A 24095-nucleotide genomic window follows, 5' to 3' on the forward strand; every position below is an offset into this window, starting at 1 on the left:
TACTTCAAATTCAAATATTGATTATATTTATATTTTAAATATATGTTAAGTATGTTTGCCAAATAAAGTTTTTTTTTTATGTTTCCAAATGTACTAGCACACATGAGACGATATGAGCTAACATAATAAATAAGAAATGCATTATTAGGCTGCTTATGTCATGGCTGTCAAAGGGAACACGGAACTTAGTTGGTAGCTCCGTAATTAAAATGACCCCCTCTCCTTTTTACGGCGGAGAGGGGGACGCATAACTTTTCAAATATCGCGTCGGGAGCGGTTACGTAAAATAAATTCGGTTAGCGAAGTTCAGAACCACACTTATAGCGCGTTATCTTTTTACGTGTGTCGGGTCTGTATGGGATTGTATGGCGAGCGCTATTGTGCTTTATATTATCTGTTGATGTGAGCTTTGCGTGTGGCAGCACCATAATGCTTTTTGCCGGTTTGAAACGGATTCCTCCATGACTGGGTGTGGATTTTCTTAGAACGTTTTCACGGAGATGTCTCCTCGAAAATTTCCAAGAAAGAGGCTGGATTTTACCAAAATGTCTATATTTCTGAATCTTGAATATTTTGTGGATGTAATGGTAAACCCAACCGCATTTTAACAGTTTCTCATGCTTACAATATCAAATTTGAAAGTCATTCACCTGTTAATTAATATACGCCCAGGAAATCTGTGCTTTTTGGCGGTTTGAAACGGATGTCAGATGAATTTTCTCAGAAAGCTTTCGATGTCACTCATCTCCTGGAGGAGTTCTAAGAAAGGATATTTTTTCAAAAATACCTATATTTCCGAATCTAAGAAGGTGTTATAGATATAATGATAAATAATGAAGTTCTTTGTTTACCCAACCACTTATTAGATGAGATAGAATTACGGGTTTTTCGTGATTCTGTCTCACCTCCAAAACTAGATACAATATTTGGGTCAAATTATTGGTAAGGATAGATTTTAATTATTTATTTTATCATTTTAATTATTTAGCAAAGGATAGATTTCCCAAACGTCTTTATTGCTCTGAAAAGGTCTGAATCTAACAGGAAACTGCAATGGCGTATTTTCACAAACTATGAATATCATTAAAAATGTGTGGAGGTTTATTTATCTAATTATGATTATCGTACTTCAGTTTCAGTGCCGGCAAATATGTAATATAAAAAATATGTTATTTTCGTTAGTAATAATTCATTTCTAAAACCAACTAAAATTGCATATTCCGAAACGATTCCAACTGGCTACAATGTCATTATGACAAAACGCACATGTCTGGTACGATAGTTGTCACCAACGACACCCAGCGTGGCGCTAACGCCGCCAAATTCACGAATAAAAATGAACATGCCGTTTTGGCGGAAAATCGAAAATGGCACATTTTAAATCGTTGTAGAAAATGTAGAAATGTAGTGTACTAAAATATAGATTAATAAAAACAGTGAACATACCCTATTGAGTAATGTACTTACATTTATTTGAAAGAATGATATTTATTTATTTATGTTATTCTTAAATACACATTTTACGAATGATTACAGTGGTTTATAGTGTAGTACAGATAAAAAAGTACAGAAAAAAGGTATAAAAAATAAAGAACATAGGTTGATATAGGTAAAACTGTGTGTGGGTGATAATGTATGTTACGTGAACTAGGATAACCTGTGCTGAGGTGTTAACGTGTTTGTGATTAAGTGTGACAGGTATTTTATGTGTTGTAGTAGAAAGTTAATTTTTTTTGTTCACAGACATATATTGAAACATGAAAACACACATTTATATTATGTGAGTGTATGTATTCTTGGATAATTCTTGAAGAACGTGTATAATATTTAATTTTACGTATTATATTTTGGTTACGTTTGATTTGGAATTATAATCTTTTGAATATCTTGATTTTTTATCCAGGCTACGATATGTTTTTTGAGAAAGTTTGTAGATGTATTTGCAGTCAGTAATTGTTTCAAAGTAATGGGCATACTGTTAAAAAGTTTGGTTGCGTAGTATTGAAAGTGTCTTTGTCCATGTGTGGTGTGTTATCGGAATGTTCAGTGTTTTATTTGTTGAGGACCTGGTTTTTATTATGGATTTTGGTTGATTTGTAATATGAAGATTATTATGGATGAGGTGTCGGAAAGCAGTTTTGGCGTAAAGTTGTCTTATTGACATGACGTCTAGTGTTTTGAAGATTTTAATTGAGTCCGTGTAGAATGGTACTTGCAGTATGAGTTTTATTATTGCCTTATTATTGATCCATAAATGGACTGACCAAATGTAACAATTTAAACAATTTAATAATGATTTTGCCGTTATTTTTTTGTCTAAAACTGTTGACCGCCGTTGATCTTAATGCTCATAAAAAAAACAAGCATAGTTCATACAAGGAAAACCATATTTGTTATCTTAAGGGGTCATTTCACAAGTTAAGTGGTCTGCCAATGTTTTGCCTTTAGTAAATATTTCAGTTATTTCCGTTCTTGGCGTAGCTTTCTAAATAAACATAACACATGGAATGTTCAATATATGCATATTATTACATCAGATAATACACTTTTCTAAATACTTATACACGGTGTCCGGAAACTCGTAGTACAAGCGGGAAACTGGAGAATCTACACCACATGGGGAACCCAAAAAAAACATAAAGTTTTTTGATTTGAGCATTTTCAAAAAAAAAAAAAAAAACCAAAAAAAAATATTTTTCGGCTATTTTAGGGTTAAAGTTTTTTCTGGTGTTTAGGGTTGAATAACAGATGTTTTAACCCTGCAGAGCAGAAATATTTTATGATTACACCGGGTTAAATGAAGGGTGATTTCAAAATAATGCTTCAAATCCGAGTTTCTTCATTTGTTTTACTTTCAAATAGTTTTAATTAGTTGGGTACATTGATCTTCAGTAATAATTTATAAGAATTTGATTAAAAAAAAAAAAAAAAAAAATCAACTTCAAACTCGATTTACTCGATAACGAAAGCTCAAATAAAAAAAAAATATACTACAAAATCGACTCCAAATGTGATGTAGATTCACCAGTTTCCCGCTTGTACTACGAGTTTCCGGACACCCTGTATATTGATTTTTACCGTATGCATTCTCTCATCTTAGAGATTATTTTTTTGTTCTTTAATCAACAGAGGATATTAATACAATTGTTTTAAGTCGACCGTTTGGCATTTCATGTCCGTAAATTAAAAAATATATATATTTGAAAACTTACTGATATAAAATATTTCTAATTAAGTAATAATCTCTTAAAATTATTCGTAACCCGGTAATAAACGGGACTGCAAGCCCTTAACGAATGAATTGATAGTTTTCCTGTTTTAAAATTTTAGTAAAAAAAATTCGTAATCATATATTATCAGGTCAAATGCAGGTGCACGAACACGTGTTCCGATTTATTAGGAATGTACTAACATTTTAACAAGAAACGGCCTGCAATCCTGTTTTATAAAGCAGATATTTTCCGATTTCAAAAATCTGCTGTATCTGTTTTATTATTCATAAAAGTCTTAGGACGGGTTGTTTCGGAGAATCTGAACAATTCATAAAATTTCAACGTCCATTTTCAAGTTCTGTCAAAGATTTTTTCAAGTTTTGTTTTTATTTCAGTTTTGTCAAGCAACTATCCTACAATGATATAAAAACAGAACTTTGATAAGTCTTTCACAGAACCCTAAAATGAACGTTGAAATTTGAGGAATCGTTCAAATTCTCCGAAACAACCCGTCCTTACTTTTAGTAGATGCCTAACTTTGACAAAACTTTTTGAATGATTTGCGTTTTCGAAAATCTGCCACATCCACAATATTATTCAAGTAAGCAAAAAAACTAGATGGCTATCTTTGAGTAGGTGATTTGAGTTATTGTGGTACCTACCTGCCTGGTAAAAAAAATGTCATTGAGCTAGTGACGTTTCATTGGATTTTTTTTTAAAATTAAGTAATATGTCGGTAGGTATTTAAGTACCTACTAATCTAATGATTTCAAAGGAAGTTTTGGTTTTGATTTATTAAATAAGGAAAATTAGAAACATACTTTATTGGACGCGAGGTCTACTGTTCACAGAGTTACAAGTTTTTGATTGGTTTAAGTTCACGGTAATAAAGTTTATAGATAAATTATATCAAGGCAGGTAATTAAATCTATTATTATAATGTGTTTTAGGTAGGTACCTACTTATTTAATAAATTGATGATTTTTTTAATTTACAATGCACTTTAACAAAGCATTTTTTTGCTTAGCTGTCGCTTTATAATCTCTGTATCTATATATAATATTTCTGTAATTATTTTAATTAATGATGTCGCAGCTGCCACATATAAATTATCCATAAATATCGAGAATCCTATCAAAATAATCTTACACATTTTTCAAGTATGAAGCACAGTAAACAAGCAAAAATCATACACATTTTTTTCTTCTTTTTATTTGAGTTTTGAGCTTCTGTATTTGAAAAATTGAGCTTTTAGCCTTTAGCTTTGAGCTCTGAACCTTGAGATTTGAGCTTTGAGATTTTATAATCCTGCTTTAAGCTTTTATCTTTGGTCGTTGAGCTTTTAAGTTTGTTCGTTTTAGCTTTGAGCATTTAGCTTTGCAGGGACATATTCGGCACCTGTCGAAGATAGTTTTATGTATTTAGAAATAGCTAGTCTCCGGCGTGGCCTGCGCTTTACGCGGAGTTGTTTGAAACCGGACGGGGAGAGATAATATCCTCATGTTTTGAAGGTCAAGTGTGTAAAATTTCATCAATCTCGGAATAATTTCGTAATAGTATTTTAATAAGTATTCTCAGACGTGTTGCTGTAATCGGGAAGTCTTGGATATACATTTTAATAGCATATATTTAAATAATCAATACCCAGCGAGGCTGCATTTTCCAGACAGTTATTGATTGCCCGCATGTAAAGTCAAACGTTAACAAATTAATGTGTTGAACCGTCAGTGCTTGTTTTGTTTGTGTTTTGCTATAATTTATTATCTTAGTTCTGAGAAATCCTGTGGAAAGTGGAAAACACCATCAATTTAAAGCTGTACCACCATCAACCGTATAAAAATTACCGTTTGTTTAAAAAAATATTTGGAGAATTTAGAAAACCATAAGATATTATAGTATATCTTTAATCCTTCAAATCTTCAATGCTTTTTCCATGATTTATTTGGGCAGTAGTCAGTATTGAACATTGCCGTTGAAAAAAACAACCACATAGTCCATTTCTACCGAATTGAACTAAAAAAATAGTGTAACACTTGTACACCAAGTAATCAATAACAATGGCCTAGTGCATAAATATGTGTTAAGTGCAACTTGAAAATTCAACGTATAAGAAGAGTCCAGTTTAATTATAAGATGTAAAGCAACACAATTAATGTGTATATCCGCTTTTTATCCATTTTAGATGAAATAAGTAATGTAAATTTCTTACGAAACATCTATTTGCAAAGTGGGTAATCTTGATAAATGCTTTAAAAACACGTAATTGTTTTTCCTTAAAACAGCACTTAATATATGTGTGCGATAGGTAATCGAATGTATTATAGCACTGTACACAAACCAGTATCCTGTTGATAGCAAATATTTTCATAAAGAGATTTTTTTAGCACAATATCTCTAAAATATACCTATTCACGTTGTAGCGGTTCCAGATTAGCTGTTTTTAAGTCTTATGCGTGTTTTCGTCCTAATGATGTTATTCTTTCTCTTGCCAATCCATTGCTTTGATAGGGCGCCTTCAGGCATCCATTGCAGGTCCAATTTCACCTCGCATAGCATTTGCAGTTATTTGGCCGAGATTGATCTCTGGTGAGCAACTGGATGTCTTCCTTGTGGAATTGTCGCCTGTATATGATCAGTGCAGGAGTCACTCTACTCTACATTCTAAGTGTAAACCACATCATCAGACTGCGGTTATATTATAAAGTACAAATGTTTTGATAGCAAGCACCCCTGGATTATATAACTGCTCACTCGATTCCACTTCGAGACCTATGCGACTCTCAAAAGTCTCATTTCGGCAGCTAGGACACTTCAGAATTATAGTTTCACGTAATTTTATAGAGCAACGTACAAATGGACGTTATCTTTAATCAGTTCTCAGTGTCACACAACAAGCAATCAACGAATTAGGTCAATTAAGCATAATCCACTACCGACCTCCCGTCCGACAAGATGTTGTTAGTTGGTAGGATCACAGAAGTGGGTGGATAGCGTAAATGATTACCCTTGAAAAATAATACCTGCCAGAGACGTGCCATGCCTTTTATTTTCGATTTTTTATGAAACGCAAGGTTTTTAGATGACTTTGTAGAAAACAAAATTTTTTGTAGAATTATTTTAATTTTTTTCTTAGAAAAAAACATCAGGAAAATTGCGAAAAACTTCACGGGGCGCCACTGCTAGAAGTTTCTCCAGATATGACGTTTTACGTTATTTTAAGATGCTTATTATTAGAAGAGTACATTATTTCACAAACAAAACCTCTAAGTACACTTTTCTCGACATAATATAACGTTTTCAGCATTAAAAGTACATCATGATAATTTAGAGTAAATTTATTGAAGGTCCTGTAAACCAGGAGGCCTACTCTGTATCTTTCGAAACTTTCCTGCCGCCGGTTTAGCCACGTCACAAACCCGTGTTTAAAAATTCCTCGTCCTCCGGTGCTATACACTCGGTAAATATGTATATATTGTATTTACTTAACGCAGCAACTAAATGTATTGCGGAGGAATACCAACAAATTTCAACTCGGTGTTTAGTATATTTACAGAGATATTTTATTAATTAGAGACGATGTTCACTCGATTGACAGCACCGGTAAGGAAAGGTTGAACCACGAACTTATTGGTTTGTTAACCCGAAAGATACAGAGTAGGCCCCCTGGGATCCCTTCAATAACCTGATACAAATTAGTATTGTACGGAAACTTGTATTACATCCACTGATAAACTCTAGGGATTTGTGAAAATCCTGGTTTTACTAGTAATTATTACAATTTGCGAACGCCTGTGAGTTGGTTCGCACCAATACAAACAGTATTAAGTGGGTACCTACCTATTTATAGCTCGGCTCATGTCTATTCCACGATTAAAATATGTTAAAAATCTCTCTAGTGGAATAAAAGCGAAGACATTTGCCAGAATATGATCTTCCGGTACCTACTCTCCCCTCTTCTAGAACCTAGTGTGACCTCACTTGATTGCCATTAATGCCATTGTTACCCCGGTCACGACCCGCCTTCATTTACTGCCTCATAAGTGTCATTTGATTCATGCGGCCACATTTATTCCATCTAACTAACCATAGTTGAATTATAACTCCATTAAGATCATTTATCACATCGAGGCAATCCTTTTAAAGTATTGATCGTCTTCTTGCACATAGAAGAGTAATAGTGACAACATCAATAGTACCCCGCACAAGAGTTCCAATTGCTCCCAACACTCTTTGTCCAGTGAGACTGTGGTATCCCCAATCAGGGTGTCATGTTGCAATGCTGAAGGTAGAAGGGAGGGGAAGTACATGTAAAAGATGTAGGTGGGGAAGTAAGCGGCTATTCATATCTGGTCACAAAACTTCGAGGTTTCGATTCTGAATAATAATCTTTCACCAGGGCGCTACTAAAATTATGTACAACTTTGGAACGTGTTATACTACATATTATTCATTTAAAATAATAAATTGTGAGGAAACCAAATTAACATAATTTATTTTCGCACGCCAGGATTCGAACCTGCGCCCTCCGGATTCGTAGTCAAGGATCGTAACCACTCATCCACGGGGGCTGCATCTCCTTGTTGTGACATTGTATCTCTTAGGTGGAGCTCAGAGTTTTCTGGTATTATGTGGCCGTGTTATGGTAATATGCCATACCTAGAGATAGGTACAGCATTTTGGATTTTCAGCATTACATCATCAACTTTATTTGTTTATTTTAGTTACTTCCCAAGGAATTCACACTTCTCTGTGATTACAGAATATTGCAACATAAAATACAGCATTCTGCCAGGACTCCACAAATACGCTGTTTTGTCATTACAGCGCCGTTTCCGTGCAGGAGACAGAATGTATGAGCTACTGCGTATTAGTCTCACGTATCGGCAGCTATCCGTGCCAAGTGCGCCTCGCATGATGTGTCAATATGCTGTATCTACACAAACCAAATTTTTAGATGAATGACTTTTTTTTGATATTTCGTTATTTTTCTCGCAAACTTAGTCTCACGTATTAGTTGTTAGTAATTATTAGTCTCAAGCGAGGAAAATAACGAAAAGTAAAAAAAAATCTTTCATCTAAAAATTAGGTTTGTGTAGATACAACATATTGACGCATCACTCGACGCGCAGCGCATAGCATCGACGGATAGCTGCCGATACTTGAGACTTATACGCGTAGTAGTAATTTAAAATTTGGTGAAAGGTATGATTTAGAATTTATTTGAAACGTTTAAAAGAAACAAAATCAAATATATCGTGAATTTAAAAATACGCAATATTGTATATATTTTAAATAAAAAAATTGTATGAAGGGTCAGTCTAACCTTTCACCAAATTTGACATTGTTACTAGTTAGCGAGTAAATACCAAAATGTCCAAAAACTTTATATCAAAAATATTTTTTGGAGATACAGTGTATTGCCAATACATGGGCGAATGTGGATATGTTTTTTAATCAGCTTGTGGAGGAACTTTACAAAATGATTAAATTTTCCACGTTATTTTCGCAACCGTAATATTTTTATAGACATATATTACTGATATTTTTCGATATATGTATTTTTTATTTATATAAAAAAATATTCATTTATAATATCTTATCATTCCAAAATAATAATCGTTCTTCTTACGGCAAAAGAATATTCTCTTGTCTAATACGAGTACATGCTCACTAATATTCCAAATTGGTGCGGTTAATTTTTAACCGCAAGGAATTATTGGAATGCTTTTAGACAAAATAAATGCAACTAAGTGATAGGAATGTTTTACCCAGTCATGCCAATCAAAGATAATCCCATATCGATGCGGCTTTAGGAATTTTTCCAATATTTCCGATACAAGTTTAATAAATAGTTCTCTCATAGCGCCACATTTCGTGAAAAACGGTAAAAACGTGTCACTAATAACGAAAGGTCGAAAGAAACAAAAGGAACGAAGGAACGGAACAATGTCCAATCCCTAATTCGAATAGGTGAGTAAATTTCTTTTTTGGAAAAAATGGTGGAATTGTTGAAACCACGGCTTTGATAGTCCTTTGGAGGCATAGAAGACAATACAACCAACTAATAACGATGTATTACTATGCATGAAACAAGTAGCGAATGAACAGAGTTGTGTGGCTGTCCATTATTTCCGCCCATCCCTGCTGCGAAACGGTGTGATGGTTAGTTATTAAAAAAAACTTTCGTGTTATAAAATTTTTATATGAATATATTATATTATTTACAATACTAATTTAATGCACTTGAATAACACAGTGGTGTAAAAAATAACAATACAAGATATTACATAAAAGTATCATAAAACGATACCTACAATCAAAAATTACTTGTGTAAATTTATTTTTTATATTAAGTACCTACCTAACCAATGTAAATTATACTAAAATTATTGTGTGTACCGTGATTTAATTGAGTTTGAAAATCACATGTTTTACGTTCAAAAGCTCGATGTCACGGAAAGCTCATACACGTACAAAATAATAAGGCTTAAGCTTAACTTTTAATGCTAAAAAAATATAATATTTATGGAAATACTTGTTTGATCGTTTTGGTACATCGGATAATATAATATGTATCATCTTATTACTTTTTTACTCTAGATGAGCTCAGGATTCGGTGGTTACACTCTGAATGAATTAAAAGAGAAGATAGGTTATGGAGACAACCATTTCACTGAACTAGGTCCAGTGGACGTACGATTTACAGAGTTTAGTGTTGCAAATAAATTTGTTGGTCAGACAAGCTGCCACAAACACGTCGCTCTACGCTCTTTTTGTGAAAATATGCCTTCCTGTGCTTTTGAGAGGTGTACAAATTATTCTCGAGCTAAAACCAAATCTGATGGAGTTTCTTTCCATTCGTACGTATCCAAAAATAACTTATTATTTCAATAAATACAATTATTCACTAGGCTTTTTGCTACCCGAAAATGGTAAAAGTCGACTCACATAAAGTGAGCCAGTAAAATCAGAAGCACATGAGGACAACACAGTGACAGTACGTCGTATTCTACTACTCTGCTCGCTCGATTGTTTCTCGAGAAGTAGGGGAAAAGGGGCTTGAAGCGAACCACTGACAGGCGAGCTTGTCCGCGGCGAGCAGTCGTCGGGTGATGTGTGTTCAGAGGAGACCCTTCGAACTCTCCAACTGTCTTTCTTGACCCATCGCTTTACACCCCAACGGAAGGGATATATCATTCCTCGTCACTTCTGGACACACTGTTCCCTAGATTCCTACCCACCCTTCAGACTTTTTTCCTTCCCAGAACTTCCTCTCCTTCTTTTCATTAAAAAAACCCCACAACCAGCATCCTCAAAGATGTCAAAGCCCCTGAGAGAAATTATTTTCCTCAGGTGGGGTTAATGTAGAAAAAAAAGTTCGAACATGAGGTGATACAAAAATGCGCCTCGCTCGTCTGTGACGTCATGCCCGCCGCGGACATGCTCGCACGATTTCGCACAAAATCGTCGCTATAAAAATCATTCAAATATCGTTAATTATTATTCATTAATAATATAACTGTCTCACCCGTACACACATGTTATTTGAACGGCTATTCAGTTATAATGCATTCCGTTTCATGAAAGCTATGTAGCTATGTCATCTCTTCACAGTCCGTTATTGGATACTCTTTTCTTATGCGTTTCGTTATGCGCTTTGCATCTAGATTCAGGAACGTGTAAAATTTTTGTTCGATTACGATGAACATATCGCGTCTTTAGTATTTATGTCGATGGTTACACCTTATGTTACTTATATCTGTTTACCTCTGCAAGTAACTTTGCATGTATTTAGATTTGATTGTTAAAAGCAATGCGCGCACACTTATTTCATTGTTTAATCAATTTGGATTGTCTTTGTCACGCTTTGCCTAAACAGCTCCAAAGAGAATGTTCATGATATAATTGTTTAAATTTCCATAAAGTTCTTGAGAATGTGTAAACAATTGTGTCACCACCGCGATTTCCACAATCTGAACTTTAAAACTGCATATAAAAGAATGTAAATAATAACAATGAAGCCAGAAAGAAACATCAAATCTTCATTGTAAGTGTAGCGGATGCCGATTTCTTTGAGGTAGCGACTTGGTTGGGTGAATTGGCAGAAAGGTACGGAGCATTTCAGCTTGGGTCTGTCGTATCCATAGACCGTTTGGATGATGGCTTCAAAGCCGTAACCGAAGTAGGATGTATACGAGAAGGGGTGCATGTAAGCTGGTAGTTCATCGAAGCGGATGAAAAACCCGGAGAACATGAGCATCGGGATAGTCGCTGCCGGAAGGACGAATAAGGCCAACTGAAAAAAAAGAGAGAAGATAAAGATCCATAAACAACAAACTCAACCTACCCTAATACTGCTACTTACTTGGTGCTCTGAACTAAAAGAATATTACTAATTATTAAAATTATTATTTTCTAATTTTACCTTATTTAAGAAATGAAAACCAAAATTTGCAAGTAGGTACTTAAATACTTACTCGATTATAAACCATAATATTATTTTTTGTAGGTATTTAACTTAACTTAAGGAATTAGGCATATATTTATCGAATCAAACATCATTATCAAGGAGTTAAAAATATTATCCAAAGAAACATCACTATCTCAATGACAACCATTTTGTCAAATTTTCTTCAGGCAAGCAGGTAGGTACCATAATATAAAAAAGTACAAATAAACATAATGGTTACACATTTAAAAAAGATCTTTAGCGAACCATTAAAAAAAAAGTATAACAAAATTTACAGACAGATGAATTCCAAACGGTCGAGTTAAAACTGAACTTGGTTACGCTTGGTCAATTATTTTCATATGTTCTATTTTGTCACTGCTCTGTTTTATCCGGTTATCAATTAAGGATGGATGCAAGTTTTCAGAACAGGGTTTTAAGATGATCTTTCTAAGATTGAAAAAAAAAGTTCAGTTGGTTATGTTTAAAAACAAGTTTTTCGTGTGAAATTTCTAGGAAATACTGCATTTAGTCAAAGATGTAACAGATATGCATCATGAAAACAATCTAAAATAACAAATGAGCTATTACTAGATTTTGATTAGATTCTAAATAAAACCATAATAAAAGTGTAAATAAATGCAAACAATAAATACCACATAACATATTATATATTATCGAAATAAACGGGCGTTCATACAGAAGCATGAGATATATTTTTCGAAGTTATTCGCGGCTCGAACAAATATAATGAAAGCGACATCTGTGTGAATAGCAGTATATTAAACACGAGGAAAATAGAGAAAAATCATTATCTGTATCTCGCCTAGAAGAATTATTTTAATTCTCTTCCGATTTAACAGAGGGCTATACTTGGAGTTTATCAGTGAGAGCAACATTATGGATTTGAAAAGATAAGTATTTTGGTCAACTGAGTTGTTATTGCGGATAAAAAATTATACATAAAATTTATAATGCCATTGAAAATTCACTATTTTCGATTAATTTTTACCATGATTCGGTTAACATTATGAATACTGAAAAATATGCATTGGATAACTTTAAGCTTTTCCTATCGTTTTGCTTGAATACAATTGAAATAAAGTTGTTAATTACTCAAAAAATATAATCGTTAACTACCAGTAAATGAACGCATAAATAATAAAAAAAAACAATTTAAATAAATGTAATTTTATGGCAATGATTGTCTGTTACAGTTTCCCTCGGCGAACGTTATTGCTTTCTTATAAAAATATTCACGTAATAAATAAATAAAAAAAAAGATTTCCGCTAATATCGACCGTTTCTAGATTCTGTTTGCCAAGCGATTTTAATGCCTATTATCCATATTTGTGATGATATAAGGCACACCAAGAATATACTTTTCGACCTGTGTTATTTTAATCCGACTCCAGGGTTGAGCGATCGCCAAATACAAAAATTGCTTCCTTGATCGCGGCAAGAATGTGAAAAGTGATTCACCTGAGGATTAAACGCAACCCCTGCCAGCAGCCCTAGTCCCTGGGAGATGATGGTGAAGAGAACGCACACAGCCCACACCATGGTGACACGGAAGCAGTCTATAGGCTGGTCGGTCATGAAGTACGATACCAGCATGAACAGCGTAGGACATAACATCTGAAAGATCACGATTTATTATTAAAGATGACAGGAACACCGTGGACATAGCATCTGAAAGAACACAATTATTAAAGCTTACAATACATGAAAAAGGGCACAAAAAACTCAAATTATTGAGTGATCGCCAAAGTGACAAATATCAAATACGTGTTGCTTGGAGTAATTTAAAGAAACAGCGGATCCAATACAAGTAAAATAAATCATGAACTGAGCGAATATGCATGAGAAAGAATTGTATAAATACGGACAAAAATATGTATAGAACAAATCACATTATATCGCAGGGTGCTGAATCGGGTGGCTTCCAACGTCATTGACTTAACCTCAATAACCTTAATAACATCATAACTTCATCACATCATAACCTCACGTACCTCAGTACCGTTTTTTCTTCATTCTTATGTATCTATGTTTTAATTTAAATTGGGTGTACCCCTATACAAAGCTATGCTTGTGTGCAAGGTAAGGTGTTTTTTTTTTTATTTTTAAAAGTTTTATTTGATTTTCACAAACTATCCCCCACCATATACCCCAGAAGACAAAAAATACTGCGATGGGTTGGTCTAGTGGAAATAAGGCCAGATGACACCGTAAGTAATGAAGAAGTGAGAGCCCCTGTGGTGGTCCCCACAGGCAGTTCCTTTATAGGTTCCCTTACCCAACATTTAAAAAAATGTATGTATGTATTTTGTTTACTTCTAAAAAAGTGTAAAAAAAATATTGAGAAAAAATAAACGAAAGAAAAACCTAGAGGCAAGCAGGGGAAGAGATAGGCTGACTATGAGAAAGATTGGAAAAGCATGGGAAGGCTTGAGAAGAATGGATTATGGATGAATGCGTATTATAGAAGAATGGATGAGGACCAGAGCCGGTAGAGAGGAGAACTTCAATTGTGGAGGAGGCCAACTCCCACACCAAATTGTATCTAAAACAGCGACCTCTCTTGAAATATCAATAAGCTACAATGGTTATAAGACACCTTGTTGTGAAAATGCTATTAATGCAGCGTCTAAAGTAAAAACTGCTTGGTTTCGTCACACAAAGACACATAATTATTTTTATAAAAATATTTGTAGTTACCTGCAGAGGTAGGTCAGCTATTATTTTGGAGAAATAATAGGCTGGGAGTGAATACCAATTATTCAGGGACTCCCTTTGGAATACTGCTGCCTCTTGGGGAACTGGAAAAATAAAACATAACCTTCACTTTATCAACATACGCACTAAATAAGTTAGATTAGCAGAAAAGAATAAATATTTGCACTTTTTGATTATTTTTGATGCTTTCGACAAAACACTAATTCAGCCACCCGCATATATTGCGAAATAATTTTTTCTTCTTTATATTTATTTGATAAATCACTATACAGGGTGTATCGGCACGTACCCGACAAACTTTAACCAGCTATTCCTTAGCATATTTGGAGTAAAAAATCTTATGTGCACTTTGCTGTCCGGTAACGTTTTTTTTTAATAAAAAAATTATTATTCATATTTTCACCACATGTCACCACTGTTTTATCCTTTGACAAAGTTTGAAAACCCATGTGGCAAATATTTTATTCGAATTCCGTTGAATAATGCACGTGTGTACCTATATTGGCGCACGTTTACAGTCACAACGAAATAGCACGGCACCATTCGTCTCATTTTTAACTATTATTATTTAGTGTGTGCGAAAGAGCGAAGACGCTTTTTGACATACTTGCTTATAACAGCTGTTGAACACGAAACGCATGCCAATGACAGTGATGTAGTGTGGAAATTTAAAAAAAATTTGTTTTTAATTGAAAAAAAAATGCTAGCGGACAGCAAAGTGCCCACAACATTTTTTACTCCAAATGTGCTAAGGAATAGCTGGTTAAAGTTTGTCGGGTTAGTGCCGATACACCCTGTATATTATCTGTACTCTAGGCGGGTAGCCAGACAACGAAATGTAATTTTGATTTGAGCTTTCATTAGGATAGGGTATATATTTAATGGTGTTTTTACACCATTAAATAAATAGTTAAATTAATAACTAACAGCAAATGAAAATGTAATATTCTGAAAACAAAAGTACTCGAAACCTGTCAGTGAAAGCGAACAAACTAGTAGGTAAGTAAATTCAAGAATTAAAAGAAAACTTACACGTTAGAACTGTTGGCATGGAGTTAGCGAAGAAGATAAACAACAGAATAAAGAACAGGAAAGCCGTGTTGCTGTTAATCTTCGATGCTTCATTGCCAATATGGTAGTAGACCAGACCAAGGGCCGCTCCCACAAGGCCGTGCATTATTAATCTCAATGTCGCTAATTGCTGAAAAAAACAAATGGAAAACTAAATAAAATTCCAAAGGCATTGAAATAAAATTTAGCCACGAAGGATGCAACTTCTATATCATTGGTAGATAATATGTTTTCATAAAAAAATCGTATTTTTGGTGTCGCTAAGATTTTGCGTTTTAATTTTAGAATTTATAGAAATTTTTATATCCCAGCAAGGTAAGCAAAGCTTTTGTGAGCGTAATCTAAAAAAAAACTGGTTTGTATAGCAAATATTCATATTTTAAAACAACTCTACCATGTTGCGGTTAAATTGATTGATTATTATGAGTCGAGTGAAAATCGTTAAATTGATCTTCACATCATTGAGGCAGTGAAGTTATTTAATGTTGTTAAATTGATCTTTACTTCATTGAGGTAGTGAAGTTATTTAGTGATGTTAAATTGATCTTTACATCATTGAGGCAGAGAAGTTATTTAATGATGTTAAATTGATCTTTACATGATTGAGGCAGTGAAGTTATTTAATGGTGTTAAATTAATCATTACATCGTTGAGGCAGTGAAGTTATTCAATGATTTTTTGTACATTTTAAATAATATATAGTTGATTTTATTCTCACCATATCCCTAAAAGTGCATGTAGAAGATCTCGTCAAGAGAATAGTAAACTGTCTCCAATACGAAATAGCGTATGTTTGTCTTTTATGTAATGGTAGTTTTTGATGTTCTGATTCATGATCAATTGGTAAAATAACGGAGCTATTGTCCTCCTTATCGAATTTCTTCTGATAGTCTGATGATGATCTACTTCCTTCGTGCACGGCTGAATCTAAAATAAAATAAATTGATTTGCTTGTGGGATCTGCCGTGTATAGCAGTGCTCCGCAACCTTTTCTCACCTACGACACACCAAATTTCTTCCTAGAATTCCGCGGCACACCAAAAGCTAAAATACATAGGTATTAAATTGATACACAAATTTTACAATAATTTCTTGTTTTTTTTATTTGAAAAGCATACATACATACATATAACTATAACATACTTATTTTTACGCAATCTTAATAATTTTTATAAAATAATAATAAATTAATGAGCGATTAATTGTTAAATTAACCTGCGCTTGTTTCAATGAACACAAAAGTTTTATATTTGGCTCGGTTTTTGACAGCGCAACCCGAAGTTCTTGGTCAAGACCTTTTAAGCATGACCGCTTATCATTTTCAATTAATACAAGCGTTGAAAATTTTTGCTCACATAAATATGTCGTTGAAAATGGAAGTAGTGTTAAGAATGCTTTGACGAAAATGCAAGTATATTCTTTTTTAACGTAAATCCAGAAAACATCTAATGGATCTTCGGAGAAGTGAATTTTTAATGTCATGTAATTATTTAAATCTGTAAATTCCTCTCGAATTTGCAGAGGCAGTGCTTCCATAGAATTTATTGCATTGGTTGCAAAAGGATTTTGAATCCAATCGCATTGTTCCGTATTAATGGAATAAAAATATTGATCAAATTTCTGCTGAAACAAACTTAAATGTTGTTGGGCCAGATCCACAATTAATTGTTTTTTTTTCAATCGTACTATGGTTGGTCCTTTGGTACATTTCCAAACATCCCTTTTGCAACTCTTTCTGCCAAAGTTCGTTATTAAGTTCATTCAAATGCTCGAAAATATCAGCCATGTATGCAAGTTTGGCTATCTAGTAATTATCATCTAGGTGCTGATATAGTTTGGGCATATTTTGATTTAAAAGAAACTCACACACCTCGTGAAGAAGCTAGTTTTGGCTAGAAACAATCTAGCCAAAACATTGCCTCGGGATAGCCAACGAATTTCAGTACAAAACAATAAGGATTCATATTCGGCTCCCATTTCTGCAAAGAGTATTCCAAAGATTTGTGAGTTTAGGACTCTTGATTTAATTATGTTAACGATTTTAATTCATTCATTAATTCAACTTGTTCAAAAGTTCCTCCGGTAAATTTTTGACCATCAATGCTTCTCGATGTATGCAGCAAGTGTGTAAATTGTAATGTTGGATTTTTTTGTTTTACACGAGAGACAAAACCCTTTTTACTACCCGTCATTGCCGCAGCGCCATCCGTGCAAACAGCAATGCAATTGCTCCATTTAATATTATATTTTTTAAAGAAATCATCGGTTACTTGAAAAAATTCTTCACCGGTAGTTCGCTCTGGAACCTCCTTACAAAATAAATAATTTTCTTTAATAAAGTCCTCGTCAACGAAACGTACAATAGCTATCAACTGTGCTTTATTTTTAATATCGGTTGTTTCGTTGATCTGAAGCCCAAATTTTTCAGCCAATAACAGTTTTCTAATCAGTGTTTCTAATATATCGTAAAAACCTCTTTTAACAGTATCGGCAGACAATGAAAAATAGACAATATTATGACAAATATTTTTTCATTGTGTATTAAATACATAATGAAATATTGTAAAATGTCAAATAGATTGAATTTGACCGCGGCACACCTGTGTCCGGCTCACGGCACACCAGTGTGCCACGGCACACCGGTTGCGGAGCACTGGTGTATAGGGTTGCCAGATGATAATTTGATAAAGGAGGGCAGATGGGTCTAAAAAGGAGGTTTTTCTGTAAAAAGGGAAGACATTCAGAAATTAAACGAATTTTTAATATTATTTTAATCATATTTAGCTGAGTTGCCAATTTTGAAAAGAAGGTCTTGGTTTTTTAACAAATAATTATAAAAATCTTCACATGTCATGTTTTTGAAGTTGTATTGACTAAGAATTAAAGATTTAACTGACTGCACACTTAGTCTATTCCTCTCTTTGCTCCACTGAGTTATGCGTTATGTGCGCTTATACAAAAATAAAACTCGCAGATCTTGAGCACTTATGAGAAACATTCAATGTTTTCAACATTTTTGAATTAGATTGTCCACTGCTCGTGCAACTTCAAATCATAATAATAATAATAATTGGATAATTTGTATAGCGCCGTTTTTGTGAAAAATCACCTCAAGGGCGCTGTACAATTTATTTCCTAGGATCTACATTTGTTATTTAGACCAACTGTGCCAGCACGAGGTTCGTCATCCGTTCAGGCATGTGTCTGCCGCCAATATAGCGCTGACATGTATCTGCTGCCAATAAAGAGCGCTGACACAACATCCTCACATAGACAACAAACCTTGGCAGCACCGCTGTGACGCTCGACGAAGACAGAAGATGGAGACTCTGCTGCAAGATTCCTAGGTAGCGAAGGAACTGTACCAGCTGCTGCAGGGAGAGAGACTACCCCGTCCACCAACTGTGCCAGCACGAGGCTCGTCATCCGTTCAGGCATGTGTCCGCCGCTAATATAGCGCTGACATGTGTCTGCTGCCAATAAAGAGCGCCGACACAATATCCTCACATAGATAACAGACCTTGGCAGAACCGCTGTGCAAAATCACCTCATCCTAGTTTACCTTAGTCTCTCCAGTCACCTCCCAGCCTTTCATGCCACCTAGTGCATCCTCTCGACCCTTTCAGACTCCTTCCTGGCTCCAATACATTCTTTCTATTGTCGTGATCCGACGATTTCACACCTCTGTCTCAGACCCTTAGGGCTCGCTTATCGCAGGCTATCATAAGCAAAATCTTGAACCAAAGTCAAAGTGAAGTTTATGAGTGTCATCTGTAACAAAATACATAAACAAAAACAGAAAATAAAAACAAAGACAAAAACTTTAAACAAAATATGGCTTATCTGTCCTCCATGCAGACATCCTCGGTTGAAAAGGTCCCGTAAATCCCAACACCACTTGACACTTGAGTCAGGTATAAAATCTTCGACTGCATTGAGAAATCTTCGTTCTAGCTTCACTTTTAAAAATTAATCGGTTTAAAATGCTATAATAATTGCAAATTCCGGCTAAACGGTAGAAGTTACGCACATTTCGTGAAATAAGAAGGTAAGCACTATATAAAACACGGATGCTGAACAATTTTCAGCGATCTCTTAGCAAGGGAAACCTTCTGAAAGGATCAAACAAACCGGAGCGGTTAAAACACGTCCGCAACGAAGAACCATACGTTAGTAATATTTGAATTTTTAATGAATTTATTGTTTTGACTCTGGAGCAAGCTACATACAATTGTCCATGCGTAAAGACGGGTTCTGGTAAATAAACACCAATCTGATTAAAAGTTTGACCCTGCGATTTATTAATTGTCATTTCATAAGCAAGACTTTTTCGTTAATTTTACGTGCATCTACATTTTTGGGACACAGTATCGCTCTGTCACTGCATAAATTTGAATCGCTACAGAATGAGAATCTCCGTAAAGTGCGCTAATAACATCTCGGCAAATCGTACTTGACGGTTAAACTATTTCATGATGGTACGCAACTTTGAGGAGTTGGTAATGTTCCATTCCATGATTAAAACGTCTATTCTGTATTATTTGTAGGTTGTTTAAATACGTAAGCTCCCGATTTGCGAACCGAGCCAGGAAAGAAACGGCGTTTCGAGCCATTTGCGGTTGTTTCTTTCCTTTCCTATAAATCGAAGTTCAGCTCGTGTACATAGCATGAGGCTTTCTAAACGGCACAACTCTGATAAAAATGGAGAAGCAAAGAATGTGTTTCAACACTTTTGCTTTTTGCCCGAAAGTAATGGGTAAAAATGTGGTGCGTGGTGTAATGTTTGAATGTGAATGAAGCAAGATGTTTGTGCCAAATTTCATATTTACGATTTGATGTTCGAATGTAAATAAAGTGAATGCTTTCATTTAAATCAAATAGCTGTAGGTACCTGACCGACCCCCCTATGGTGGTCTGTGAACAAATTTTAAATGAACAAATTGGCCGTCCAATTAAAAACCTTGATCGTTTCCGATTCAAGTAGATATATTAACTGGCAAGCTAGTTATATAATTAGTTCCATAATTATACCATTCATGGATGATTAGTAACTTTAAAATATCAAAGCGTTGAAGTGTCATCATTTTCATCACGCCTTTGGAAAGACATAGAGAGGATTGTGAAATTAGTTCCAGTTCAAAGTAACGCCGGCTGAAGTTCATTCATTCTCGAGGACTTAAAAACGCAGACGGTAGAGAAAGGTTTTGACATCCTTGAGAATGTATTTCAACAACTCATTTTAAAAAAAGGCAAAAAAATCATAACTTAGTAGTTATATGTACCTATTATAATGGGTGTTTTGTTTCAATCAGGCGATTCTGGATATACACTCGAGCCTTATCTGATGACACCAATATTGAATGCAGTCGAGGGGAGTGCCCAATACAGATACACAAAGGCGCACTGTGAGGCGAGATGTTCCGTAGAACGCCTATTTGGGGCATGGAAGGCTATATTCCGTTGCCTCAGGAAAGACAGAGTTCTCCATTATGAGCCCGATGCTGCTGGTCAAATAATTATTACTTGTGCTATACTATACAACATGATGAAGCACTATAAGTCAGTTTCCTTGTTGAACTATACCTATGCATTTAAAAAAGTAAGGCAACAGTACAAAATATTAATAAATTTTTCTCTATTTTCAGATTAACAGACGATTATAATGATAATGTAGAGTTAAGAGAGGTTGAGCTGCCGCACCAGCCTGAAGATGTCAGCAGGGTTGTTGCAGCCCGCAGAGTGAGAGACGAACTAGTGCGAAAGTACTTCTCCCACGAATGATAATATATTAAACAAGGAAACTGACTTATAGTGCTTCATCATGTTCAAACATTGTATCGTATGTACCTACATTGTAAAAACAATTCACGCCTCATAGAGACATTGCAAGAGTTTGAAGAACTGCTACTAATCAAGTATACATATATGCAAAGCGCTGCATGCAATATTTCTCAAAAAGAACTTCAATAGTACTTTAAAACACTGTATTGTATGTACCAACACTGTAAAAACAATTCACGCCTCACAGAGACATTGCAAGAGTTTGAAGAAATGCTACTAATCAAATATACATGTATGCAAAGCGCTGCATGCAATATTTCACAAAAAGAACTTCAATAGTACTTTAAAACATTGTATTGTATGTACCTACATTGTAAAAACAATTCACGCCTCACAGAGACGTTGCAAGAGTTTGAAGAAATGCTACTAATCAAATATACATATATGCAAAGCGCTGCATGCAATATTTCACAAAAAGAACTTCAATAGTAGTTTAGAACATTGTATTGTATGTACCTACATTGTAAAAACAATTCACGCCTCACAGAGACATTGCAAGAGTTTGAAGAACTGCTACTAATCAAGTACATATTCATATATGCAAAGCGCTGCATGCAATATTTCACAACAAGTACTTCAAAAGTACTTTAAAACATTGTATTGTATGTACCAACACTGTAAAAACAATTCACGCCTCACAGAGACATTGCGAGAGTTTGAAGAACTTCAATAGTAGTTTAAAACATTGTATTGTATGTACCAACACTGTAAAAACAATTCACGCCTCACAGAGACATTGCGAGAGTTTGAAGAACTGCTACTAATCAAGTACATATTCATATATGCAAAGCGCTGCATGCAATATTTCATATGCTTCATCTTCATCTGATTTTCATTTAAGAAATGAAATCAAGTTACAAAATTGATCGTATAGCTTAACATCGTCAATCTCTTTACCTCTGATGTTCAAGAACTCAATGCATGAAACTAAATCATCATATTCTAGGTTTTCATTCTCTTTCAGCAATGTCATCCACTCAAAAGATTTGAAATCTTCCAAGGGTTTTACCCATTCCATCAAGTAATCTTCACAAGCCTTGTAAACACTTAAAAAATCTCCCGCCAGTCCCGCCCGATGTTTAGCAAAAAGGAGGACTTGCAGTAGGTAAGGGAGGATAAAACATGGAAAAGGAGGACATGTCCTCCTTTTGGATACCATCTGGCAACCCTAGCCGTGTAGAACTTCATTTTCTGAAGGCAAAGTATCTCCCTCAATGGTGGGAGCAAACCTATTACGTACAGATGAAACTTCGTGTCGTAAATACTAAACTATTCCGTCGGCCGGTGTTAAAAAAAATGGGAATTAAATGATACGTAGATATCAAATCAATGTCAAAGCAACAATAGAATAATGATATTAAGAATTTAGTCACATAATATACTTGTTCCGTTACGTGATATGCGTACAAACTTTGGTACCAACAGATAAAATAATACATAATGATGTGCTCAATCATTTGGTCTAACGTCTTCCTGCGTACTTTGGCTGTGATGCCAAAATTAGCTTTAACACGCCTTGCTTGAGTGTTATTATCGCATTCAAATGAGTTGGCAATTATACCCTTTTACAAATTATGATCGTTCACAGGACGAGGTACTGTTTTTTTATGAATGAATGATATAGTGACAATTTAAGTAAAGGTGTACACACACATACAACTCGTCTTGATGTTTTTATCATTTGGTAAAGAGCATAGTTATCAACAGTCGTCGTTATGTTTTGATTACTACTGTACCTTTTTCCGTTGAGTTTTCTTCCATCGTATTAGTATTGTTGGTTAATATAGAGGTTTGGCTATGATTAAGAGCTCTTTCCATCAAAGAGTCTACATCTCCGACAATTTCGCAGCTCGCCACTTCTAAGGCTGAAATAAATAAAAAATAAAACAAAATATCATAACAGAAACATTATAATATTCGAGTATATTCTAATAATCTTTTTTATAAACATTCATGACGTCGAAACAAGGATGTAAAAACAGTGTTAAAGAAAAAAAAACTGATTGGAGCATTTAACTATAAAATAAAATATATTCAAGATTCTTCCTAAGAAAATCCTCTGCTTTCTGTTCGAAATTGACCCATTTCTGACCCCATGTCTTATCTATTACCGATAAGCATGTCCGCCGAGATAAGTAGATATATTTTTATAATGCTACACAAATCCGTGTAATGCACTGCATTATATGGCCAGGTTCAAGAGTCACGGCGGTGGTCTAGTCACAATAAAATATACTAATAAAAAAAGATAAAAACTCTCAACATGCCCACATGATACAAACGTGATGAATGACATACAATTGCACTATTTTGATGAGAAATGTTGGAATGTTTTGATAGGGTGTAATACTCGTACATTCCAATTATTAGACTTATTCAAACTAGAATCATCTCTTTTTAGCCCACATTTCTTTACTTTAACGATATAACATTTAAATGTACGTTTTTATATTTGAAAAATAAATACGCTCTTCACAGAAATCTGTGAAAAGACAACACTTTTATAAATGTAACAAACGTTATTATTGATACGTCGAATATATCTATATGTTTTAATCAATTATTCTTAAATGTGTTACTTTTCATAATACGTTTAACCTGTCGAAGAAACTATTGGTTTTGAAATAAGTCGTTTCTTTTGATTAAATAGTGGTGTGTACAAAGTTATTTATTTTATGTAAATTAAAATGACGCCACAAAGTGAATTTGCAATTATTGAAGATCTAAAACAGATTAAGTAAAGTATTTTAGGTTATTTGCTTGTGGTCTGCTGAAAGTTCTTA

General features: G+C 34.4%; 1 protein-coding gene across 3 annotated transcripts in view; it reads right to left on the minus strand.

The window, feature by feature from the left end:
• Positions 1-9415: 9415 nt before the first annotated feature.
• The window catches only part of LOC149421053 (ATP-binding cassette subfamily G member 4), a 52976-nt gene continuing 38296 nt past the window's right edge, over positions 9416-24095 (minus strand). For all 3 annotated transcript variants that reach the window (XM_089635765.1, XM_089635764.1, XM_089635766.1), the window contains exons 7-12: positions 23049-23177; positions 16190-16398; positions 15433-15601; positions 14383-14483; positions 13144-13299; positions 9416-11508 (exon numbers count right to left, since the gene is read on the minus strand). In XM_089635765.1, the coding sequence (XP_089491891.1) occupies positions 11164-11508; positions 13144-13299; positions 14383-14483; positions 15433-15601; positions 16190-16398; positions 23049-23177 (1109 nt within the window). In that variant the 3' untranslated portion in view covers positions 9416-11163. The remainder of the gene's footprint in view (positions 11509-13143; positions 13300-14382; positions 14484-15432; positions 15602-16189; positions 16399-23048; positions 23178-24095) is intronic.

This window comes from Hesperophylax consimilis, chromosome 9 (genome assembly GCF_061612785.1).
Source record: "Hesperophylax consimilis isolate HC1 chromosome 9, BYU_Hcon_1.0, whole genome shotgun sequence".
Classification (NCBI taxonomy): Eukaryota; Metazoa; Arthropoda; class Insecta; order Trichoptera; family Limnephilidae; genus Hesperophylax; species Hesperophylax consimilis.